The sequence below is a fragment of the Salmo salar genome, chromosome 02, assembly GCF_965601325.2.
Source record: "Salmo salar chromosome 02, fSalSal1, whole genome shotgun sequence".
NCBI classification, from domain to species: domain Eukaryota; kingdom Metazoa; phylum Chordata; class Actinopteri; order Salmoniformes; family Salmonidae; genus Salmo; species Salmo salar.
This window is the reverse complement of record NC_138292.1, coordinates 79,164,258-79,184,872: the sequence shown is the minus strand read 5'-3', so window position 1 is coordinate 79,184,872 and position 20,615 is coordinate 79,164,258. Positions and strand designations below refer to the sequence as shown.

The 20,615-nt window shown below is 43.2% G+C and overlaps 1 protein-coding gene across 1 annotated transcript in view; it reads right to left on the bottom strand.

Annotated features, from left to right (window-relative positions):
- LOC106593847 (noelin-2) overlaps window positions 1–20,065 on the bottom strand; it is a 77,454-nt gene extending 57,389 nt beyond the window's left edge. The window contains exons 1-3 of the mRNA XM_082967398.1: window positions 18,511–20,065; window positions 2,433–2,600; window positions 1,528–1,683 (exon numbers count right to left, since the gene is read on the bottom strand). Of these exons, the coding sequence (XP_082823524.1) occupies window positions 1,528–1,683; window positions 2,433–2,600; window positions 18,511–18,648 (462 nt within the window). The 5' untranslated portion in view covers window positions 18,649–20,065. The remainder of the gene's footprint in view (window positions 1–1,527; window positions 1,684–2,432; window positions 2,601–18,510) is intronic.
- Window positions 20,066–20,615: the final 550 nt, after the last annotated feature.

Sequence of the window (20,615 nt, the reverse complement as noted above, 5' to 3'; positions counted from 1 at the left end):
GGCGTTGTGGACGGGGATGGTGGATAGGCGTGAGCTGTATTACATCTAGTAGACCTGGGTTTTGCTGGGGCGTTGTGGACGGGGATGGTGGATAGGCGTGAGCTGTATTACATCTAGTAGACCTTGGTTTTGCTAGAGCGTTGTGGACGGGGATGGTGGATAGATGTGAGCTGTATTACATCTAGTAGACCTGGGTTTTGCTGGGGCGTTGTGGACGGGGATGGTGGATAGGCGTGAGCTGTATTACATCTAGTAGACCTGGGTTTTGCTGGGGCGTTGTGGACGGGGATGGTGGATAGGCGTGAGCTGTATTACATCTAGTAGACCTTGGTTTTGCTAGAGCGTTGTGGACGGGGATGGTGGATAGATGTGAGCTGTATTACATCTAGTAGACCTGGGTTTTGCTGGGGCGTTGTGGACGGGGATGGTGGATAGACGTGAGCTGTATTACATCTAGTAGACCTGGGTTTTGCTGGGGCGTTGGGGATGGTGGATAGATGTGAGCTGTATTACATCTAGTAGACCTGGGTTTTGCTGGGGCGTTGGGGATGGTGGATAGATGTGAGCTGTATTACATCTAGTAGACCTGGGTTTTGCTGGGGCGTTGTGGACGGGGATGGTGGATAGACGTGAGCTGTATTACATCTAGTAGGCCTGGGTTTTGCTGGAGCGTTGTGGACGGGGATGGTGGATAGGCGTGAGCTCCGATGGTCGTGTGTTCCAGTGGTAGACACTCATTAGGATTCTTTTTTAACCCCAAACATGAACCATTCAGAATGCAGAGAGAGACGCAGAAAGGAGGAGCGGCAACCGCAGCAGCAACCCAGGGGTGTTGATGTCACGGATCCCTGCGCTACTGCTGCTCATTCCGTGCACCAGTTACGGAGGTCTACGTCACCGGCCTCTAGTCACTGAACTGTTTCATCACCCACACCTGGTTCCCATTTCCCCTGATTGTATTTGTATAAATGTGCCCTTTGGTTCACCATTGTCCGGTCGATTATTGTTCCAATGTGCGTTGGTCGTGTGAGTACCTGTGTTGTTTTGGCTTTTGTGCCACGTGTATTGTGCAGATGATTACGGGTCTAGTCCCGTGTGGTATCATTGTGCGCTGGTGTTATTTATTCAAGGTTCTCCTCGCTCTTTTGTTTGGGTTTCAACCCTGTGTTTTGTTAGGTGTTTGTTTGGTCTTTGTCCCCGTGCCTTTACACGGCACGCCGTAATTTGGATGAAATAAAAAAAAAAATATTACGCATTCCTGCACCTGTCTCCCGACCCTTTATACCAACGTGACAGTCGACAACAACTTTTGAAATTTGATGTTTTGGAGAAACGTGGATGAACTTCAGAATCTGAAGTCAAACTGGTCAAATGGAGAGATATTGTTGTAGAGCCAATAGCAGTCATCCCTTAGATGGGAAGCTCTCGGGGTTGGTGGTGTGTGTGTGTGTGTGTGTGTGTGTGTGTGTGTGTGTGTGTGTGTGTGTGTGTGTGTGTGTGTGTGTGTGTGTGTGTGTGGGGGGGGACCTGCAGGCCCTTCTTAGTGAGTCTGCGTGGGTTGGTGGTGTAGGTGTTTATGTGTCCGTCTACTCCTCTCAGTAGTGGTTCAGTATCTCTGACGTACTGCAGGTCTCTAGACGTCCTCAGATCCATCACCTCCATAGACTGACTCACGTTCTGCACCTAAACACACACACACACAGTCAGGGTTACACACACAAACACTTAAAGCAAATTAGATCAATACAAACACAACACACAGATGATAAGGAAGTAACCACAAAAAAACTCTCTTTCTGACACACACACACATACACACACGCACACGCACGCACACAACACTGTCTCTCTCCCTCTCTCTCTCACACACACGAACATGACTAGACAAACACGCCGTCAACGGTTTGTTGTCATTGTTCTTCACCGTTCTTCACTGATCAACACCAACAGCAGACCTTTTGTGTCTTGTTCTTCCTCTCTCTATTTTCTCACCCATTCCATCCTTATCTCTCTCTCTTTGTCTTTCTGTCTATCTCCAGTATCTCTGTCTTTGTCTTTCTGTCTATCTCCAGTATCTCTGTCTTTGTCTCTCTGTCTATCTCCAGTGTCTCTGTCTTTGTCTTTCTGTCTATCTCCAGTATCTCTCTCTCTCTTTCCCAAACTATGTCTGACTTTCTATCTCTCTCTAATTCTATCATGATGCTGTCGATTGTAGGACGCAGGGGCCTGTAAGTGTGTTCATGTCAACGGCACTCAGACCCGTGAATATCTTATTCCAGTCCACTGCCCTTTCCTCTCTGCATTGTGATTCTGGACACGAGCTTCCATCCCGAACACACACACACACACACACACACACACACACACACACACACACACCACACACACACACACACACACACACACACACACACACACACACACACACACACACACCCCCCCCCCCCCCCCTGTTCTGTGAGTAGGCGTAGCTGGCGGCTGTGGGGGTCTCGTTTGCAGAGGTTCTGAGCGGGAGCAACCACTGTACACACACACTTCCCATCAGGGTCTGACGCCGAGCTGTACACCTGCCAACCTTCATCTGGACCCGGATACAACGCCTGGGGGGAGGGAGGGAGGGAGTTAGAGCTATAAACTTGCAGACAGAGAGAGAGATAATTGAGGCGATAACCTTGCCTGAAAACTGCGGTCCTAATACCTAAGGCTAGGCTAATACCTAAGGCTAGGCTAGGCTAATACCTAAGGCTAGGCTAATACCTAAGGCTAGGCTAGGCTAATACCTCGACTCACACAAATTGTGGGGACATCACAACATATATGTTCCCAAAACAAACAAAAAACTGTCCAGTTGTGCGGATGATTCTACAATTGTGTTTTGGGATCATACCGTATCTTTTGTGATGTCCCCGCACACACACACACACACACACACACACACACACACACACACACACACACACACACACACACACACACACACACACACACACACACACACACACACACACACACACACACACACACACACACCTGAAGGTCACTGTGTGTGTCATGATGTCCTCTGATTCCTGATAATCACACTGATGATGGAAGACAACTGGACATACAGATGTAGGATCTTAATTTGATCACCCTGTTTCAGGACAACAGGACATTTAAAACTTGTAGTGTAGTTGAGGTTAAAAAAACTACTTCTGAAGTTAGTAATTTACATTTTAAATTTCAGACATGATTTTCCCTTAATTGATCAACCACTCCAAAAATGTCCATTAATTATGATCCACATAATAATCCTCCTTGCTGCAGGATTATTTTCTTGCTGTTGCAAACTGGCTCAAATTAAGATCCTTCATCTGTAGCTTTTAGCTCAGCGGATTCAAACCCAGAAAGGAAGGACTCGACCCTTAAAATCAAACCTATTCAATGACAATATCCAAGGGTTGTATTGAAACATCTCTCTCATCATTTCAGGTGTAAAGGTCAAACTAGAATAGAAAGCAGACGGTGTTGTTGTGCTCTCTCTCTATTTCTCTCCTCGCTGTCTTTAATTAATAAAACAGCACCTTTCACACCTTCTCCATCTGCTCCTCATCAATTACTGTGTGTGTGTGTGTGTGTGTGTGTGTGTGTGTGTGTGTGTGTGTGTGTGTGTGTGTGTGTGTGTGTGTGTGGTGTGTGTGTGTGTGTGTGTGTGTGTGTGTGTGTGTGTGTGAACTTGATGAACTTGCAAAGAGTTGCTATGGCAGCACACACACACCTAATTTTGTCAGCAGGCATTGGTACCATATTGAGAGGGTCTTTGCTATCTCTGGCAAACAATAGGGAGGTTCACTAGTTCTCAATACACACAGTTTACAATACCGGACAAGAACCTGACACACTCAGCACACACCCTCCCCCATATGCCCCCCTAGGCACAACTATGACAACATTACCAACAAAAACGGGTCACAGTACTGTAGACTACTTTATCACTAACCTCAAAACAGAGTCTCTCAGAGCGTTCACAGTCAGCCCACTGACACCCCTATCAGACCACAGCAAATTCACAGTCTACTTGAACAGATCAATACTCAATCATGAGGCATCAAAGCAAAAGGAACTGAATAATGTTAAGAAATGCTATAGATGGAAGTAATGTAGTTTGGAAACCTACCAAAAAACAATTAGGCAACAACAAATTCAATCCCTTTTAGACAACTTCCTGGACAAAACGTTCCACTGTAATAGTGAAGGTATAAACTTGGCAGTTGAAAATCTTAACAGTATATTTGACCTCTCAGCTTCCCTATCAGATCTAAAAATCTGAAATAGAAAACCGAAGAAAATGAACAACAAGGACAAATGGTTTTATGCAGAATGCAAAAATCTAAGAAGGAAATTGAGAAACCTATCGAACCAAAAACATAGAGACCCGGAAAACCAGAGTCTACGCCTTCACTATGGTGAATCACTAAACAATACAGACATGCACTACAGAAAAGGAAGGAACAGCATGTCAGAAATCAGCTCAATGTAATTGAAGAATCCATAGACTCTAACCACTTCTGGGAAAATTGGAAAACACTAAACAAACAACAACACAAAGAATTATCTATCCAAAATGGAGATGTATAGGTAAACCACTTATCCAATCTTTTTGGCTCTATAACAAAGAACAAACAGCAAAAACATATACGTGATCAGATACAAATATTAGAATCAACTATTAAAGACTACCAGAACTCACTGGATTCTCCAATTACATTGAATGAACTACAGGACAAAATACAACCCTCCAACCCAAAAAGGCCTGTGGTGTTGATGGTATCTTCAATGAAATGATCAAATATACAGACCACAAATTCCAATTGGCTATACTAAAACTCTTTAAAACCTGTTGGGGATAGGGGGCAGTATTTGCACGGCCGGATAAAAAACGTACCCGATTTAATCTGGTTACTACTCCTGCCCAGTAACTAGAATATGCATATAATTTGATTTGGATAGAAAACACCCTAAAGTTTCTAAAACTGTTTGAATGGTGTCTGTGAGTATAACAGAACTCATTTGGCAGGCCAAAACCTGAGAAGATTCCAAACAGGAAGCGCTCTCTCTGACTATTTCTTGGCCTTCTTGATCATCACTATCCAAAACAGGGGATCTCTGGCATAACGTGACATTTCTAACGCTCCCATAGGCTCTCAGAAGGCGCCAGAACGTTGAATGATGACTTTGCAGGCCATGGCTGAAAAACAGTAGCGCATTTGGATAGTGGTCGATCAGAGAACAATGAGACTGGGGCGCTCGTGCACGAGACTCCACCATGTTTACATTTTCAGTCTTTGAACGAAAACAGGGTTTCCCGGTCGGAATATTATCGCTTTTTTACGAGAAAAATCGCATAAAAATTGATTTTAAACAGCGTTTGACATGCTTCGAAGTACGGTAATGGAATATTTTGAATTTTTTTGAACGCACGAACAAAACGCCGCTATTTGGATATAACTATGGATTATTTAGAACCAAACCAACATTTGTTATTGAAGTAGAAGTCCTGGGAGTGCATTCTGATGAAGAACAGCAAAGGTAATCCAATTTTTCTTATAGTAAATCTGAGTTTGGTGAGAACCACACTTGGTGGGTGTCAAAATAGCTAGCCTGTGATGGCCGGGCTATCTACTCAGAATATTGCAAAATGTGCTTTCACCGAAAAGCTATTTTAAAATCGGACATAGCAATTGCTTAATAAAGGAGTTCTGTATCTATAATTCTTAAAATAATTGTTATGTTTTTTGTGAACGTTTATCGTGAGTAATTTAGTAAATTCACCGGAAGTGTTCGGTGGGAATGCTAGTCACATGCTAGTCACATGCTAATGTAAAAAGCTGGTTTTTGATATAAATATGAACTTGATTGAACAAAACATGCATGTATTGTATAACATAATGTCCTAGGAGTGTCATCTGATGAAGATCATCAAAGGTTAGTGCTGCATTTAGCTGTGGTTTTGGTTTTTGTGACATTATATGCTAGCTTGAAAAATGGGTGTCTGATTATTTCTGACTGGGTACTCTGCTGACATAATCTAATGTTTTGCTTTCGTTGTAAAGCCTTTTTGAAATCGGACAGTGTGGTTAGATTAACGAGAGTCTTGTCTTTAAAATGGTGTAAAATAGTCATATGTTTGAGGAATTGAAGTAATAGCATTTCTAAGGTATTTGAATATTGCGCAACGGGATTCCACTGGCTGTTGAGTAGGTGGGACGCAAGCGTCCCACCTAGCCCATCGAGGTTAACATCATCCTTAGCTCTGGCATCTTCCCCAATATTTGGAACCAAGGACTGATCACCCCAATCCACAAAAGTGGAGACAAATTTGACCCCAATAACTACCGTGGGATATGCATCAACAGCAACCTTGGGAAAATCCTCTGCATTATCATTAACAGTAGACTCGTACATTTCCTCAGTGAAAACAATGTACTGAGCAAATGTCAAATTGGCTTTTTACCAAATTACTGTACAACAGACCACATATTCACCCCGCACACCCTAATTGACAAAACAAACAAATCAAAATAAAGGCAAAGTCTTCTCATGCTTTGTTGATTTCAAAAAAGCCTTTGACTCAATTTGGCATGAGAGTCTGCTATACATGAGGGTCTACTATACATGAGAGTCTGCTATACATGAGGGTCTGCTATACATGAGGGTCTGCTATACATGAGAGTCTGCTATACAAGAGTCTGCTATACATGAGGGTCTGCTATACATGAGGGTCTACTATACATGAGTGTCTGCTATACACGAGAGTCTGCTATACATGAGGGTCTGCTATATATGAGGGTCTGCTATACATGAGGGTCTGCTATACACGAGAGTCTGCTATACATCAAATCAAATCAAATCAGATTTATTTTTATATAGCCCTTCGTACATCAGCTGATATCTCAAAGTGCTGTACAGAAACCCAGCCTAAAACCCCAAACAGCAAGCAAAGCATGTGAAAGAAGCACGGTGGCTAGGAAAAACTCCCTAGGAAAAACTCCCTAGAAAAGGCCAAAAACCTAGGAAGAAACCTAGAGAGGAACCAGGCTATGAGGGGTGGCCAGTCCTCTTCTGGCTGTGCAGGGTGGATATTATAACAGAACATGGTCAAGATGTTAAAATGTTAAAATGTTCATAAATGACCAGCATGGTCAAATAATAATAATCATAGTAGTTGTCGAGGGTGCAACAAGCACGTCCGGTGAACAGGTCAGGGTTCCATAGCCGCAGGCAGAACAGTTGAAACTGGAGCAGCAGCACGGCCAGGTGGACTGGGGACAGCAAGGAGTCATCATACCAGGTAGTCCTGAGGCATGGTCCTAGGGCTCAGGTCCTCCGAGAGAAAGACAGAAAGAGAGAAAGAGAGAATTAGAGAGAGCATATTTAAATTCACACAGGACACCGGATAAGACAAGAGAAATACTCCAGATGTAACAGACTGACCCTAGCCCCCCGACACATAAACTACTGCAGCATAGATACTGGAGGCTGAGACAGGAGGGATCAGAAGACACTGTGGCCCCATCCGATGATACCCCCGGACAGGGCCAAACAGGCAGGATATAACCCCACCCACTTTGCCAAAGCACAGCCCCCACACCACTAGAGGGATGTCTCCAACCACCAACTTACCGTCCTAAGACAAGGCCGAGTATAGCCCACAACGATCTCCGCCATGGCACAACCCAAGGGGGGGGCGCCAACCCAGACAGGAAGACCACGTCAGTGACTCAACCCACTCAAGTGACGCACCCCTCCCATGGACGGCATGGAAGAACACCAGTAAGCCAGTGACTCAGCCCCTGTAAAAGGGTTAGAGGCAGAGAATCCCAGTGGAAAGAGGGGAACCGGCAAGGCAGAGACAGCAAGGGCGGTTCGTTGCTCCAGCCTTTCCGTTCACCTTCACACTCCTGGGCCAGACTATACTTAATCATAGGACCTACTGAAGAGATAAGTCTTCAGTAAAGACTTAAAGGTTGAGACTGAGTCTGCGTCTCTCACATTGGTAGGCAGACCATTCCATAAAAATTGAGCTCTATAGGAGAAAGCCCTACCTCCAGCCGTTTGCTTAGAAATTCTAGGGACAATTAGGAGGCCTGCGTCTTGTGACCGTAGCGTACGTGTAGGTATGTACGGCAGGACCAAATCGGAAAGATAGGTAGGAGCAAGCCCATGTAATGCTTTGTAGGTTAGCAGTAAAACCTTGAAATCAGCCCTTGCCTTAACAGGAAGCCAGTGTAGGGAGGCTAGCACTGGAGTAATATGATCAAATTTTTTGGTTCTAGTCAGGATTCTAGCAGCCGTATTTAGCACTAACTGAACTTTATTTAGTGCTTTATCCGGGTAGCCGGAAAGTAGAGCATTGCAGTAGTCCAGCCTAGAAGTAACAAAAGCATGGATTAATTTTTCTGCGTCATTTTTGGACAGAAAATTTCTGATTTTTGCAATGTTACGTAGATGGAAAAAAGCTGTCCTTGAAACAGTCTTGATATGTTCTTCAAAAGAGAGATCAGGGTCCAGAGTAACGCCGAGGTCCTTCACAGTTTTATTTGAGACGACTGTACAACCATCCAGATTAATTGTCAGATTCAACAGAAGATCTCTTTGTTTCTTGGGACCTAGAACAAGCATCTCTGTTTTGTCCGAGTTTAAAAGTAGAAAGTTTGCAGCCATCCACTTCTTTATGTCTGAAACACAGGCTTCTAGCGAGGGCAATTTTGGGGCTTCACCATGTTTCATTGAAATGTACAGCTGTGTGTCATCCGCATAGCAGTGAAATTTAACATTATGTTTTCGAATGACATCCCCAAGAGGTAAAATATATAGTGAAAACAATAGTGGTCCTAAAACGGAACCTTGAGGAACACCGAAATTTACAATTGATTTGTCAGAGGACAAACCATTCACAGAGACAAACTGATATCTTTCCGACAGATAAGATCTAAACCAGGCCAGAACTTGTCCATGTAGACCAATTTGGGTTTCCAATCTCTCCAAAAGAATGTGGTGATCAATGGTATCAAAAGCGGCACTAAGATCTAGGAGCACGAGGACAGATGCAGAGCCTCGGTCTGACGTCATTAAAAGGTCATTTACCACCTTCACAAGTGCAGTCTCAGTGCTATGATGGGGTCTAAAACCAGACTGAAGCGTTTCGTATACATTGTTTGTCTTCAGGAAGGCAGTGAGTTGCTGTGCAACAGCTTTTTCTACAATTTTTGAGAGGAATGGAAGATTCGATATAGGCCGAAAGTTTTTTATAATTTCTGGATCAAGATTCGGCTTTTTCAAGAGAGGCTTTATTACTGCCACTTTTAGTGAGCTTGGTACACATCCGGTGGATAGAGAGCCGTTTATTATGTTCAACATAGGAGGGCCAAGCACAGGAAGCAGCTCTTTCAGTAGTTTAGTTGGAATAGGGTCCAGTATGCAGCTTGAGGGTTTGGAGGCCATGATTATTTTCATCATTGTGTCAAGAGATATAGTACTAAAACACTTTAGTATCTCCCTTGATCCTAGGTCCTGGCAGAGTTGTGTAGACTCAGGACAATGGAGCTTTGGAGGAATACCCAGATTTAAAGAGGAGTCTGTAATTTGCTTTCTAATGATCATGATCTTTTCCTCAAAGAAGTTCATAAATTTATTACTGCTGAAGTGAAAGCCATCCTCCATTTGCGAAGGCTGCTTTTTAGTTAGCTTTGCGACAGTATCAAAAAGAAATTTCGGATTGTTCTTATTTTCCTCAATTAAGTTGGAAAAATAGGATGATCGAGCAGCAGTGAGGGCTCTTCGATACTGCACGGTACTGTCTTTCCAAGCTAGTCGGAAGACTTCCAGTTTGGTGTGGCGCCATTTCCGTTCCAATTTTCTGGAAGCTTGCTTCAGAGCTCGTGTATTTTCTGTATACCAGGGAGCTAGTTTCTTATGACAGATGTTTTTAATTTTTAGGGGTGCAACTGCATCTAGGGTATTGCGCAAGGTTAAATTGAGTTCCTCGGTTAGGTGGTTAACTGATTTTTGTCCTCTGACGTCCTTGGGTAGGCAGAGGCAGTCTGGAAGGGCATCAAGGAATCTTTGGGTTGTCTGAGAATTTATAGCACAACTTTTAATGCTCCTTGGTTGGGGTCTGAGCAGATTATTTGTTGCAATTGCAAACGTAATAAAATGGTGGTCCGATAGTCCAGGATTATGAGGAAAAACATTAAGATCCACAACATTTATTCCATGGGACAAAACTAGGTCCAGAGTATGACTGTGGCAGTGAGTAGGTCCAGAGACATGTTGGACAAAACCCACTGAGTCAATGATGGCTCCGAAAGCCTTTTGGAGTGGGTCTGTGGACTTTTCCATGTGAATGTTAAAGTCACCAAAAATTAGAATATTATCTTCTATGACTACAAGATCCGATAGGAATTCAGGGAACTCAGTGAGGAACACTGCATATGGCCAAGGAGGCCTGTAAACAGTAGCTATAAAAAGTGAGTGAGTAGGCTGCATAGATTTCATGACTAGAAGCTCAAAAGACGAAAACGTCATTGTTTTTTTTGTAAATTGAAATTTGCTATCGTAAATGTTAGCAACACCTCCGCCTTTGCCGGATGCACGGGGGCTATGGTCACTAGTGTAACCAGGGGGTGAGGCCTCATTTAACACAGTAAATTCATCAGGCTAAGCCATGTTTCAGTCAGGCCAATCACATCAAGATTATTATCAGTGATTAGTTCATTGACTATAACTGCCTTGGAAGTGAGGGATCTAACATTAAGTAACCCAATTTTGAGATGTGAGGTATCACAATCTCTTTCAATAATGGCAGGAATGGAGGAGGTCTTTATACTAGTGAGATTGCTAAAGCGAACACCGCCATTTTTAATTTTGCCCAACCTAGATCGAGGCACAGACACGGTCTCAATGGGGAAAGCTGAGCTGACTACGCTGACTGTGCTAGTGGCAGACTCCACTAAGCTGGCAGGCTGGCTAACAGCCTGCTGCCTGGCCTGCACCCTATTTCATTGTGGAGCTAGAGGAGTTAGAGCCCTGTCTATATTCGTAGATAAGATGAGAGCACCCCTCCAGCTAGGATGGAGTCCATCACTCCTCAACAGGCCAGGCTTGGTCCTGTTTGTGGGTGAGTCCCAGAAAGAGGGCCAATTATCTACAAATTCTATCTTTTGGGAGGGGCAGAAAACAGTTTTCAACCAGCGATTGAGTTGTGAGACTGTGCTGTAGAGCTCATCACTCCCCCTAACTGGGAGGGGGCCAGAGACAATTAATCGATGCCGACACATCTTTCTAGCTGATTTACACGCTGAAGCTATGTTGCGCTTGGTGACCTCTGACTGTTTCATCCTAACATCGTTGGTGCCGACGTGGATAACAATATCTCTATACTCGCCAGTTTTAGCTTTAGCCAGCACCGTCTTTAGATTAGCCTTAACGTCGGTAGCCCTGCCCCCTGGTAAACAGTGTATGATCGCTGGATGATTAGTTTTAAGTCTAATACTGCGGGTAATGGAGTCGCCAATGACTAGGGTTTTCAATTTGTCAGAGCTAATGGTGGGAGCCGTCGGCGTCTCAGACCCCACAACGGGAGGAGTAGAGACCAGAGAAGTCTCGGCCTCCGACTCCGACTCGCTTAATGGGGAGAACCGGTTGAAAGTTTCTGTCGGCTGAATAAGCGACACCGGTTGAGCATTCCTACAGCGTTTCCCTCCAGAAGCCATGAGAAAGATGTCCGGCTGCGGGGACCGTGCGAGGGGGTTTATACTAACGTTACTATCTGTACTTACTGGTGGCACAGACGCTGTTTCATCCTTTCCTACACTGAAATTACCCTTGCCTAACGATCGCGTCTGAAGCTGGGCTTGCAGCACAGCTATCCTTGCCATAAGGCGATCGTTCTCCTGTATATTATAAGTACAACGACTGCAATTAGAAGGCATCATGTTAATGTTACTTAGCTTCGGCTGTTTGAAGTCCTGACGAACCATGTCCAGATAAAACCTCCGGGGTGAAAAAGTTGAATGAAAAAAGTTGAGTGAGGGAAAAAGTCAAAATATACGGTAATGAAAAAGTAAAAAACCGTCAGGTAGCAAAGTAAGATCGGCAACAAAACGCACAGCAGCGTAAACAAGTCTGCAAGTTGTGACCGGAAACAGGAAACAGGTGTTCAGTCACGTCACATGAGGGTCTGCTATACATGAGGGTCTGCTATACATGAGTCTGCTATACATGAGTCTGCTATACATGAGTCTGCTATACATGAGGGTCTACTATACATGAGAGTCTGCTATACACGATAGTCTGCTATACATGAGGGTCTGCTATATATGAGGGTCTGCTTTACATGAGGGTCTGCTATACATGAGAGTCTGCTATACACGAGAGTCTGCTATACACGAGGGTCTGCTATATATGAGGGTCTGCTTTACATGAGGGTCTGCTATACATAAGGGCCTGCTATATATGAGGGTCTGCTATACATGAGAGTCTGCTATATATGAGGGTCTGCTATACATGAGGGTCTGCTATACATGAGGGTCTGCTATATATGAGAGTCTGCTATACATGAGGGTCTGCTATATATGAGGGTCTGCTATACATGAGGGTCTGCTATACATGAGGGTCTGCTATATATGAGAGTCTGCTATACATGAGGGTCTGCTATACACGAGAGTCTGCTATACATGAGGGTCTGCTATATATGAGGGTCTGCTATACATGAGGGTCTGCTATATATGAGGGTCTGCTTTACATGAGGGTCTGCTATACATGAGAGTCTGCTATATATGAGAGTCTGCTATACATGAGAGTCTGCTATACATGAGGGTCTGCTATACATGAGGGTCTGCTATACATGAGAGTCTGCTATACATGAGAGTCTACTATATATGAGGGTCTGCTATACATGAGAGTCTGCTATACATGAGAGTCTGCTATATATGAGAGTCTGCTATACATGAGAGTCTGCTATATATGAGGGTCTGCTATACATGAGGGTCTGCTATATATGAGGGTCTGCTATACATGAGGGTCTGCTATATAAATTGATGGAAAGTGGTGTTGGGGGAAAAACATACGACATTATAAACTCTAGAACAGCCTGCAGCGCCCGGCCTCACCCTACTAGAATCTGAAGTCAAATGTCTACCGATGATCTGGTTCTTCTGTCCCCAACCAAAGAGGGCCTACAGCAGCACCTAGATCTTCTGCTCAGGTTCTGCCTGACCTGGGCCTGACAGTAAATCTCAGTAAGAAAAAAATAATTGTGTTCCAAAAAAGGTTCCATATCTACTGGGTGAAATACCAGTGTGCCATCACAGCAGCAAGATGTGTGACCTGTTGCCACAAGAGAAGGTCAATCAGTGAAGATCAAACACCATTGTAAACACAACCCATATTATGCTTATTTATTTTACCTTTTGTACTTTAACCATTTGCACATCGTTACAACACTGTATATATACATAATATGACATTTGTAATTGTCACACTCTGACCGTAGAGAGCCTTGTTATTTCTCTATTTGGTTAGGTCAGGGTGTGATTTGGGTGGGCATTCTAGATTATGTATATCTATGTTTGGATTTCTATGTTGGCCTGATATGGTTCCCAATCAGATGCAGCTGTCTTTCATGGTCTCTGATTGGGGATCATATTTAGGCAGGCTTTTCCCACTGGGTTTTTTGTGGGATCTTGTTTTTGTATTGTTGCCTTGTGCACTGCATTACTGCACGTTTGTTATTTCTTTGTTGTTTTGGTTGTAAGTTTCACTATTAAAGAGAATGTGGAACTCTACGCACGCTGCGCCTTGGTCTCCTTCATACGACGAACGTGACAGTAATGTCTTTATTCTTTTGGAACTTCTGTGAATTTAATGTTTTTACTGTTAATTTTTATTGTTTATTTCACTTTTGTATATTAATTAACTACTTCACTTGCTTTTGTCACGTCCTGACCAGTATAAGGGGTTATTGGTTATTGTAGTTTGGTCAGGACGTGGCAGGGGGTATTTGTTTTATGTGGTTCGGGGTTTAATGGGATATGTATTTATGTAAGAGGGGTGTTTGATTTATGTGTTCCGGGGTTTTTGGGTAATGTTTTGTATTTCTATGGTTTTCTATGTTGTGTATTTCTTTGTGTTGGCCTGGTATGGCTCTCAATCGGGAACAGCTGTACATCGTTGTTGCTGATTCAGAGTCATACTTAGGTAGCCCTGTTTCGCCTGTCCCTTTGTGGGAAGTTGTTTGTGCATTGCTGTGCATTGCTCTCCTTTAACTCTCCATTACCCCTCCTTTTTCTCTCCTTTACCTCTCCTTTAACTCTCCATTACCTCTCCCCTCCTTTACCTATACTTTACCTCTCCCCTCCTTTACCTATACTTTACCTATAACATCACTACAACACCACTATAACATCACTATAACATCACTATAACACCACTATAACATAACTATAACATCACAATAACACCACTATAACACCACTATAACATCACTATAACACCACTATAACACCATTATAACATCACTATAACACCACTATAACATCACTATAACACCACCATAACATGACGATAACACCACTATAACACCACTATAACATCAATATAACACCACTATAACATAATACCACTATAACACCACAATAACATAACATCACTATAACACCACTATAACACCACTATAACATCACTATAACATAACACCACTATAACACCACTATAACATCCCTATAACATACTTATAACATAAAATCACTATAACACCACTATAACACCATTATAACACTAATATAATATAACATCACTATAACACCACTATAACTCCACTATAACATAACATCACTATAACACCACTATAACACCACTATAACATAACATTACTATAACACCACTCTAACATCACTATAACACCACTATAACACCCCTATAACATAACATCACTATAACACCACTATAACACCACTATAACATAAAATTTCTATAACAAAACTATAACATCACTCTAACACCACCATAACTTAACATCACTATAACATAACACCACTATAACACCACTATAACATCCCTATAACATACTTATAACATAAAATCACTATAACACCACTATAACACCATTATAACACTAATATAATATAACATCACTATAACACCACTATAACTCCACTATAACATAACATCACTATAACACCACTATAACACCACTATAACATAACATTACTATAACACCACTCTAACATCACTATAACACCACTATAACACCCCTATAACATAACATCACTATAACACCACTATAACACCACTATAACATAACATTACTATAACACCACTATAACATCACTCTAACACCACCATAACTTAACATCACTATAACATAACTATAACATCACCATAACATCACTATAACATCACTATAGCGCCACCATAACATAACTTCACTATAACATAACTATAACATCACCATAACATCACTATAACACCACTATAACATAACATCACTATAACACCAATATAACATCACTATAACACCACCATAACATCACTATAACACCACTATAACATAACATCACTATAACACCACTATAACATCACTATAACACCACTATAACACCACTATAACACCACAATAACATCACTATAACATCACTATAACACCACAATAACATAACTATAACACCACTATAACAAAACATCACTATAACACCACTCTAACACCACCATGACATAACATCACTATAACACCACTCTAACATCACTATAACACCCCTGTAACACCACTATAACACCACTATAGCACCACCATAACATAACATCACTATAACATAACTATAACATCACCATAACATCACTATAACAACACTATAACATAACATCACTATAACACCACTATAACATCACTATAACACCACCATAACATCACTATAACACCACTATAACACCACTATAACATCACTATAACAAAACTATAACACCACTATAACACCACTATAACACCACAATAACATCCCTATAACATCACTATAACACCACAATAACATAACTATAACACCACTATAACATCACTATAACATAACTATAACACCACTATAACATAACATCACTATAACACCACTATAACACCACCATAACATACCATCACTATAACACCACTCTAATATCAATATAACACCACTATAATACCACTATAACATAACAATACTATAACATCACTCTAACACCACCATAACTTAACATCACTATAACATAACTATAGGGTCACCATAGCATCACTATAACACCACTATAACATATCATCACTATAACATCACTATAACATCACTATAACACCACCATAACATCACTGTAACACCACTATAACATAACATCACTATAACACCACTATAACACCACTATTACATCACTATAACACCACTATAACACCACTATAACACCACTATAACATCCCTATAACATCACTATACCATAACATCACTATAACACCACTATAACATCACTATTACACCACTATAACATCACTGTAACACCACTATAACACCACTATAACACCACTATAACATCCCTATAACATCACTATACCATAACATCACTATAACACCACTATAACATCACTATTACACCACTATAACACCACTATAACACCACTATAACATAACATCACTATAATGCCACTATAACATCACTGTAACACCACTATAACATCAATTGGGTTCGATTCCCACGGGGGACCAGTACGGAAGAAAAAAATGTATGAAATGTATGCATTCACTACTGTAAGTCGCTCTGGATAAGAGCGTCTGCTAAATGACTAAAATGTAAAAATGTAAAAAACTATTACACCACTATAACATCACTGTAACACCACTATAACACCACTATAACATAACATCACTATAACGCCACTATAACATCACTATAACACCACTATAACACCACTATAACATAACATCACTATAACATCACTATAACACCACCATAACATCACTGTAACACCACTATAACATAACACCACTATAACACCACTATAACATCACTATAACACCACTATAACAACACTATAACACCACTATAACATCCCTATAACATCACTATACCATAAAATCACTATAACACCACTATAACATCACTATTACACCACTATAACATCACTGTAACACCACTATAACACCACTATAACACCACTATAACACCACTATAACATAACATCACTATAATGCCACTATAACATCACTGTAACACCACTATAACATCACTATAACATCACTATAACACCACTATAACACCACTATAACATCACTATAACCCCACTATAACATCAATATAACACCACTATAACGCCACTATAGCATCACTATGAATTCACTGTGTGTGTGTGTGTGTGTGTGTGTGTGTGTGTGTGTGTGTGTGTGTGTGTGTGTGTGTGTGTGTGTGTGTGTGTGTGTGTGTGTGTGTGTCTTACAGCCAGTGACCAGAAACATAATAATAGATACCATTTAGCAGACACTTTAATCCAAAGAGACATAGAGTCATGTGTGCATGTTATTTCTGGGTTGTAATAGGACTCAGATCCACTGCCCTGGCATTGCAAGTGCCCTGCTCTCCCAACTGAGTTCCACAGGACCATCGGCCAGGTCTGGGGTTGCCAGGACGACCCAGTCCATGTAGGTTAGTCACCATCCCTCAGGGGGACAGAAACCTTGTTTCGTTGGCTGTGTGTGTGTGTGTGTGTGTGTGTGTGTGTGTGTGTGTGTGTGTGTGTGTGTGTGTGTGTGTGTGTGTGTGTGTGTGTGTGTGTGTGTGTGTGTGTGTGTGTGTGTGTGTGTGTGTGTGTGTGACTCATAACTGTAATAGTATCTCTCACAGATGGATGGATGTGTTTCCTGAGATATTTAGATGCATGATCTCTCCTTCCCCCTCTTTCTGTCACTCTTTCATTCTCGCTTTCTGACTCCCTCCCTCTCTTCCTTCTATCCTGTCTGTCTACCCCACCCAAGAACACAGCAGGAGAGATGTCTGGTTCAGGTCTGTGTTTGTTCCACCCAGTCACACAGCAGGAGAGATGTCTGGTTCAGGTCTGTGTCTTTATGTATGTCTCTGTCTGCGTCACTGTGTGTCCATCGCTGTGTGCGTATGTATGTGTGTGTGTGTCTGTGTGTGCGCGTGCGTGTGTACGTCTGAGTGTGCGCGTGTGTGTGTGTGTGCGTGTATGTATGTGTGTTTATGTGTACGTGTGTGTGCACGTGTGTGTGTGTGCGTGTGTACGTGTGTGTGTGTGTGTGTATGTGTGTGTGTGTGTGTGTGTTTGTGTGGTTGTAGGCGTGCGTGCGTAAGTGTGTGTGTGTGCGTGCGTGCGTGCGTATGTGTGTGTGTGTGTGTGTGTGTGTGTGTGTGTGTGTGTGTGTGTGTGTGTGTGTGTGTGTGTGTGTGTGTGTGTGTGTGTGTGTGTGTGTGTGTGTGTGTGTGTGTGTGTGTGTGTGTACGTACGCTGATGATCCTCTGGTGGTTTCCGTCAGGGCTGGTGGCGTTGAGCCCCACTAGAGAGGGTAGTGTCTGGGACATCCAGTTAGTCACCATGGCCATGGTGCTCAGCACCGCTCCAATCTTTAACATGGGAACACTCATCCTGGCTGAGCTAGCACACACAGTCACACTCACACACTCACACACACACACACATACAGGAACGCTCACACACACTAAGTCACACACTCACTCACACACACTAAATCACACACTCACACACACACACACATACAGGAACGCTCACACACACCAAGTCACACACTCACTCACACACACTAAATCACACACACACACACACACACACACACACACACACACACACACACACACACACACACACACACACACACACACACACACACACACACACACACACACACACAGGAACGCTCACACACACCAAATCACACACACGCTCACACACCGAATCACATACACAGTCACACACACACCAAGTCACACACTCACTCACACACACCAAGTCACACACTCACACACACACAGGAACGTTCACACACACACACCAAGTCACACACTCACACACACACAGGAACGTTCACACACACACCAAGTCACACACACCAAATCACACAGGAACTCACACACACCAAGTCACACACACCAAGTCACCCTCACCAAGTCACACACACCAAGTCACACACTCACTCACACACACCAAGTCACACAGGAACTCACACACACCAAGTCACACACACCAAGTCACCCTCACCAAGTCACACACACCAAGTCACACACTCACTCACACACACCAAGTCACACAGGAACTCACACACACCAAATCACACAGACCTGCTATCCACTCATGGACCCACAGAGAGATGCTCACACGTTGAGGACAGGACCGGATCCTTAACACTCTGCTCCAAAAGAGTCTACAAATCTGCCTGGAAGACTTGCTAAAGTCCCCAACAGTCCCTCAACCACGTTCCAACAGTCCCTCAACCACGTCCCAACAGTCCCTCAACCAAGTCCCAATGGTTCCTCAACCACGTCCCAACGGTTCCTCAGCCACGTTCCAACAGTCCCTCAACCACGACCCAACAGTCCCTCAACCAAGTCCCAATGGTTCCTCAGCCACGTTCCAACAGTCCCTCAACCACGACCCAACAGTCCCTCAACCAAGTCCCAATGGTTCCTCAACCACGTCCCAACGGTTCCTCAGCCACGTTCCAACAGTCCCTCAACCACGACCCAACAGTCCCTCAACCAAGTCCCAATGGTTCCTCAACCAAGTCCCAACGGTTCCTCAACCACGTCCCAACGGTTCCTCAACCACGTCCCAAGTGTTCCTCAACCACGTCCCAGAGCTTAGTCCAGTCCAGGTAGCGATCCACTAGACAACGATAGAGCTCCAGTCCTTATGAAGGCATCGATGCCAAAGTCCCAGCTACTCCCCCTACCGCTTCCACAGTGTCTTCTAACAGTAGCAACCTATAGATCCCAGTACTGAGAGAGTCACATACGGAGAGAGAGGAGAGAGAGAGGAGAGAGAGAGAGAGAGAGGAGAGAGAGAGGAGAGAGAGAGAGAGAGAGAGAGAGAGAGAGAGAGGGGGGGGGAGAGAGAGAGGGAGAGGAGAGAGAGGGAGAGGAGAGAGAGGGAGAGAGAGAGGAGAGAGAGAGAGGAGAGAGAGAGGAGAGAGAGAGAGAGAGGAGAGAGAGAATGAGGTAGAGGAGCGAGAGAGGAGAGAGAGATTGAAAAAAATAGGAGTGTGGCGTGTAATCCTAAAGTCTGTACTCTGTAGCTTGCCAGAGAAAGACTGAGACAGAGCCAGCTATGCTCTGGGTTTTATCCTCCCTCCCTCCTGCTGGTATACACTCCCACACACTGACTGAGCACAGAGACTGACTAAAGACACACACCACCTTCTCAATTTGCTTAATTGGAATGGCCAACAGGCTGACGTTCTGCCAAGTGAAATTACTTCATGATATTGAACAAAACGAGTGACAAAATGTACCTATTTCTCTCTCTCGCTCCCTCTCCTCTCTCTCTCATTCTCTCTCTCATCTCGCTCTCCTCTTTCCTTTCTCTCTCCTCTCTCCTT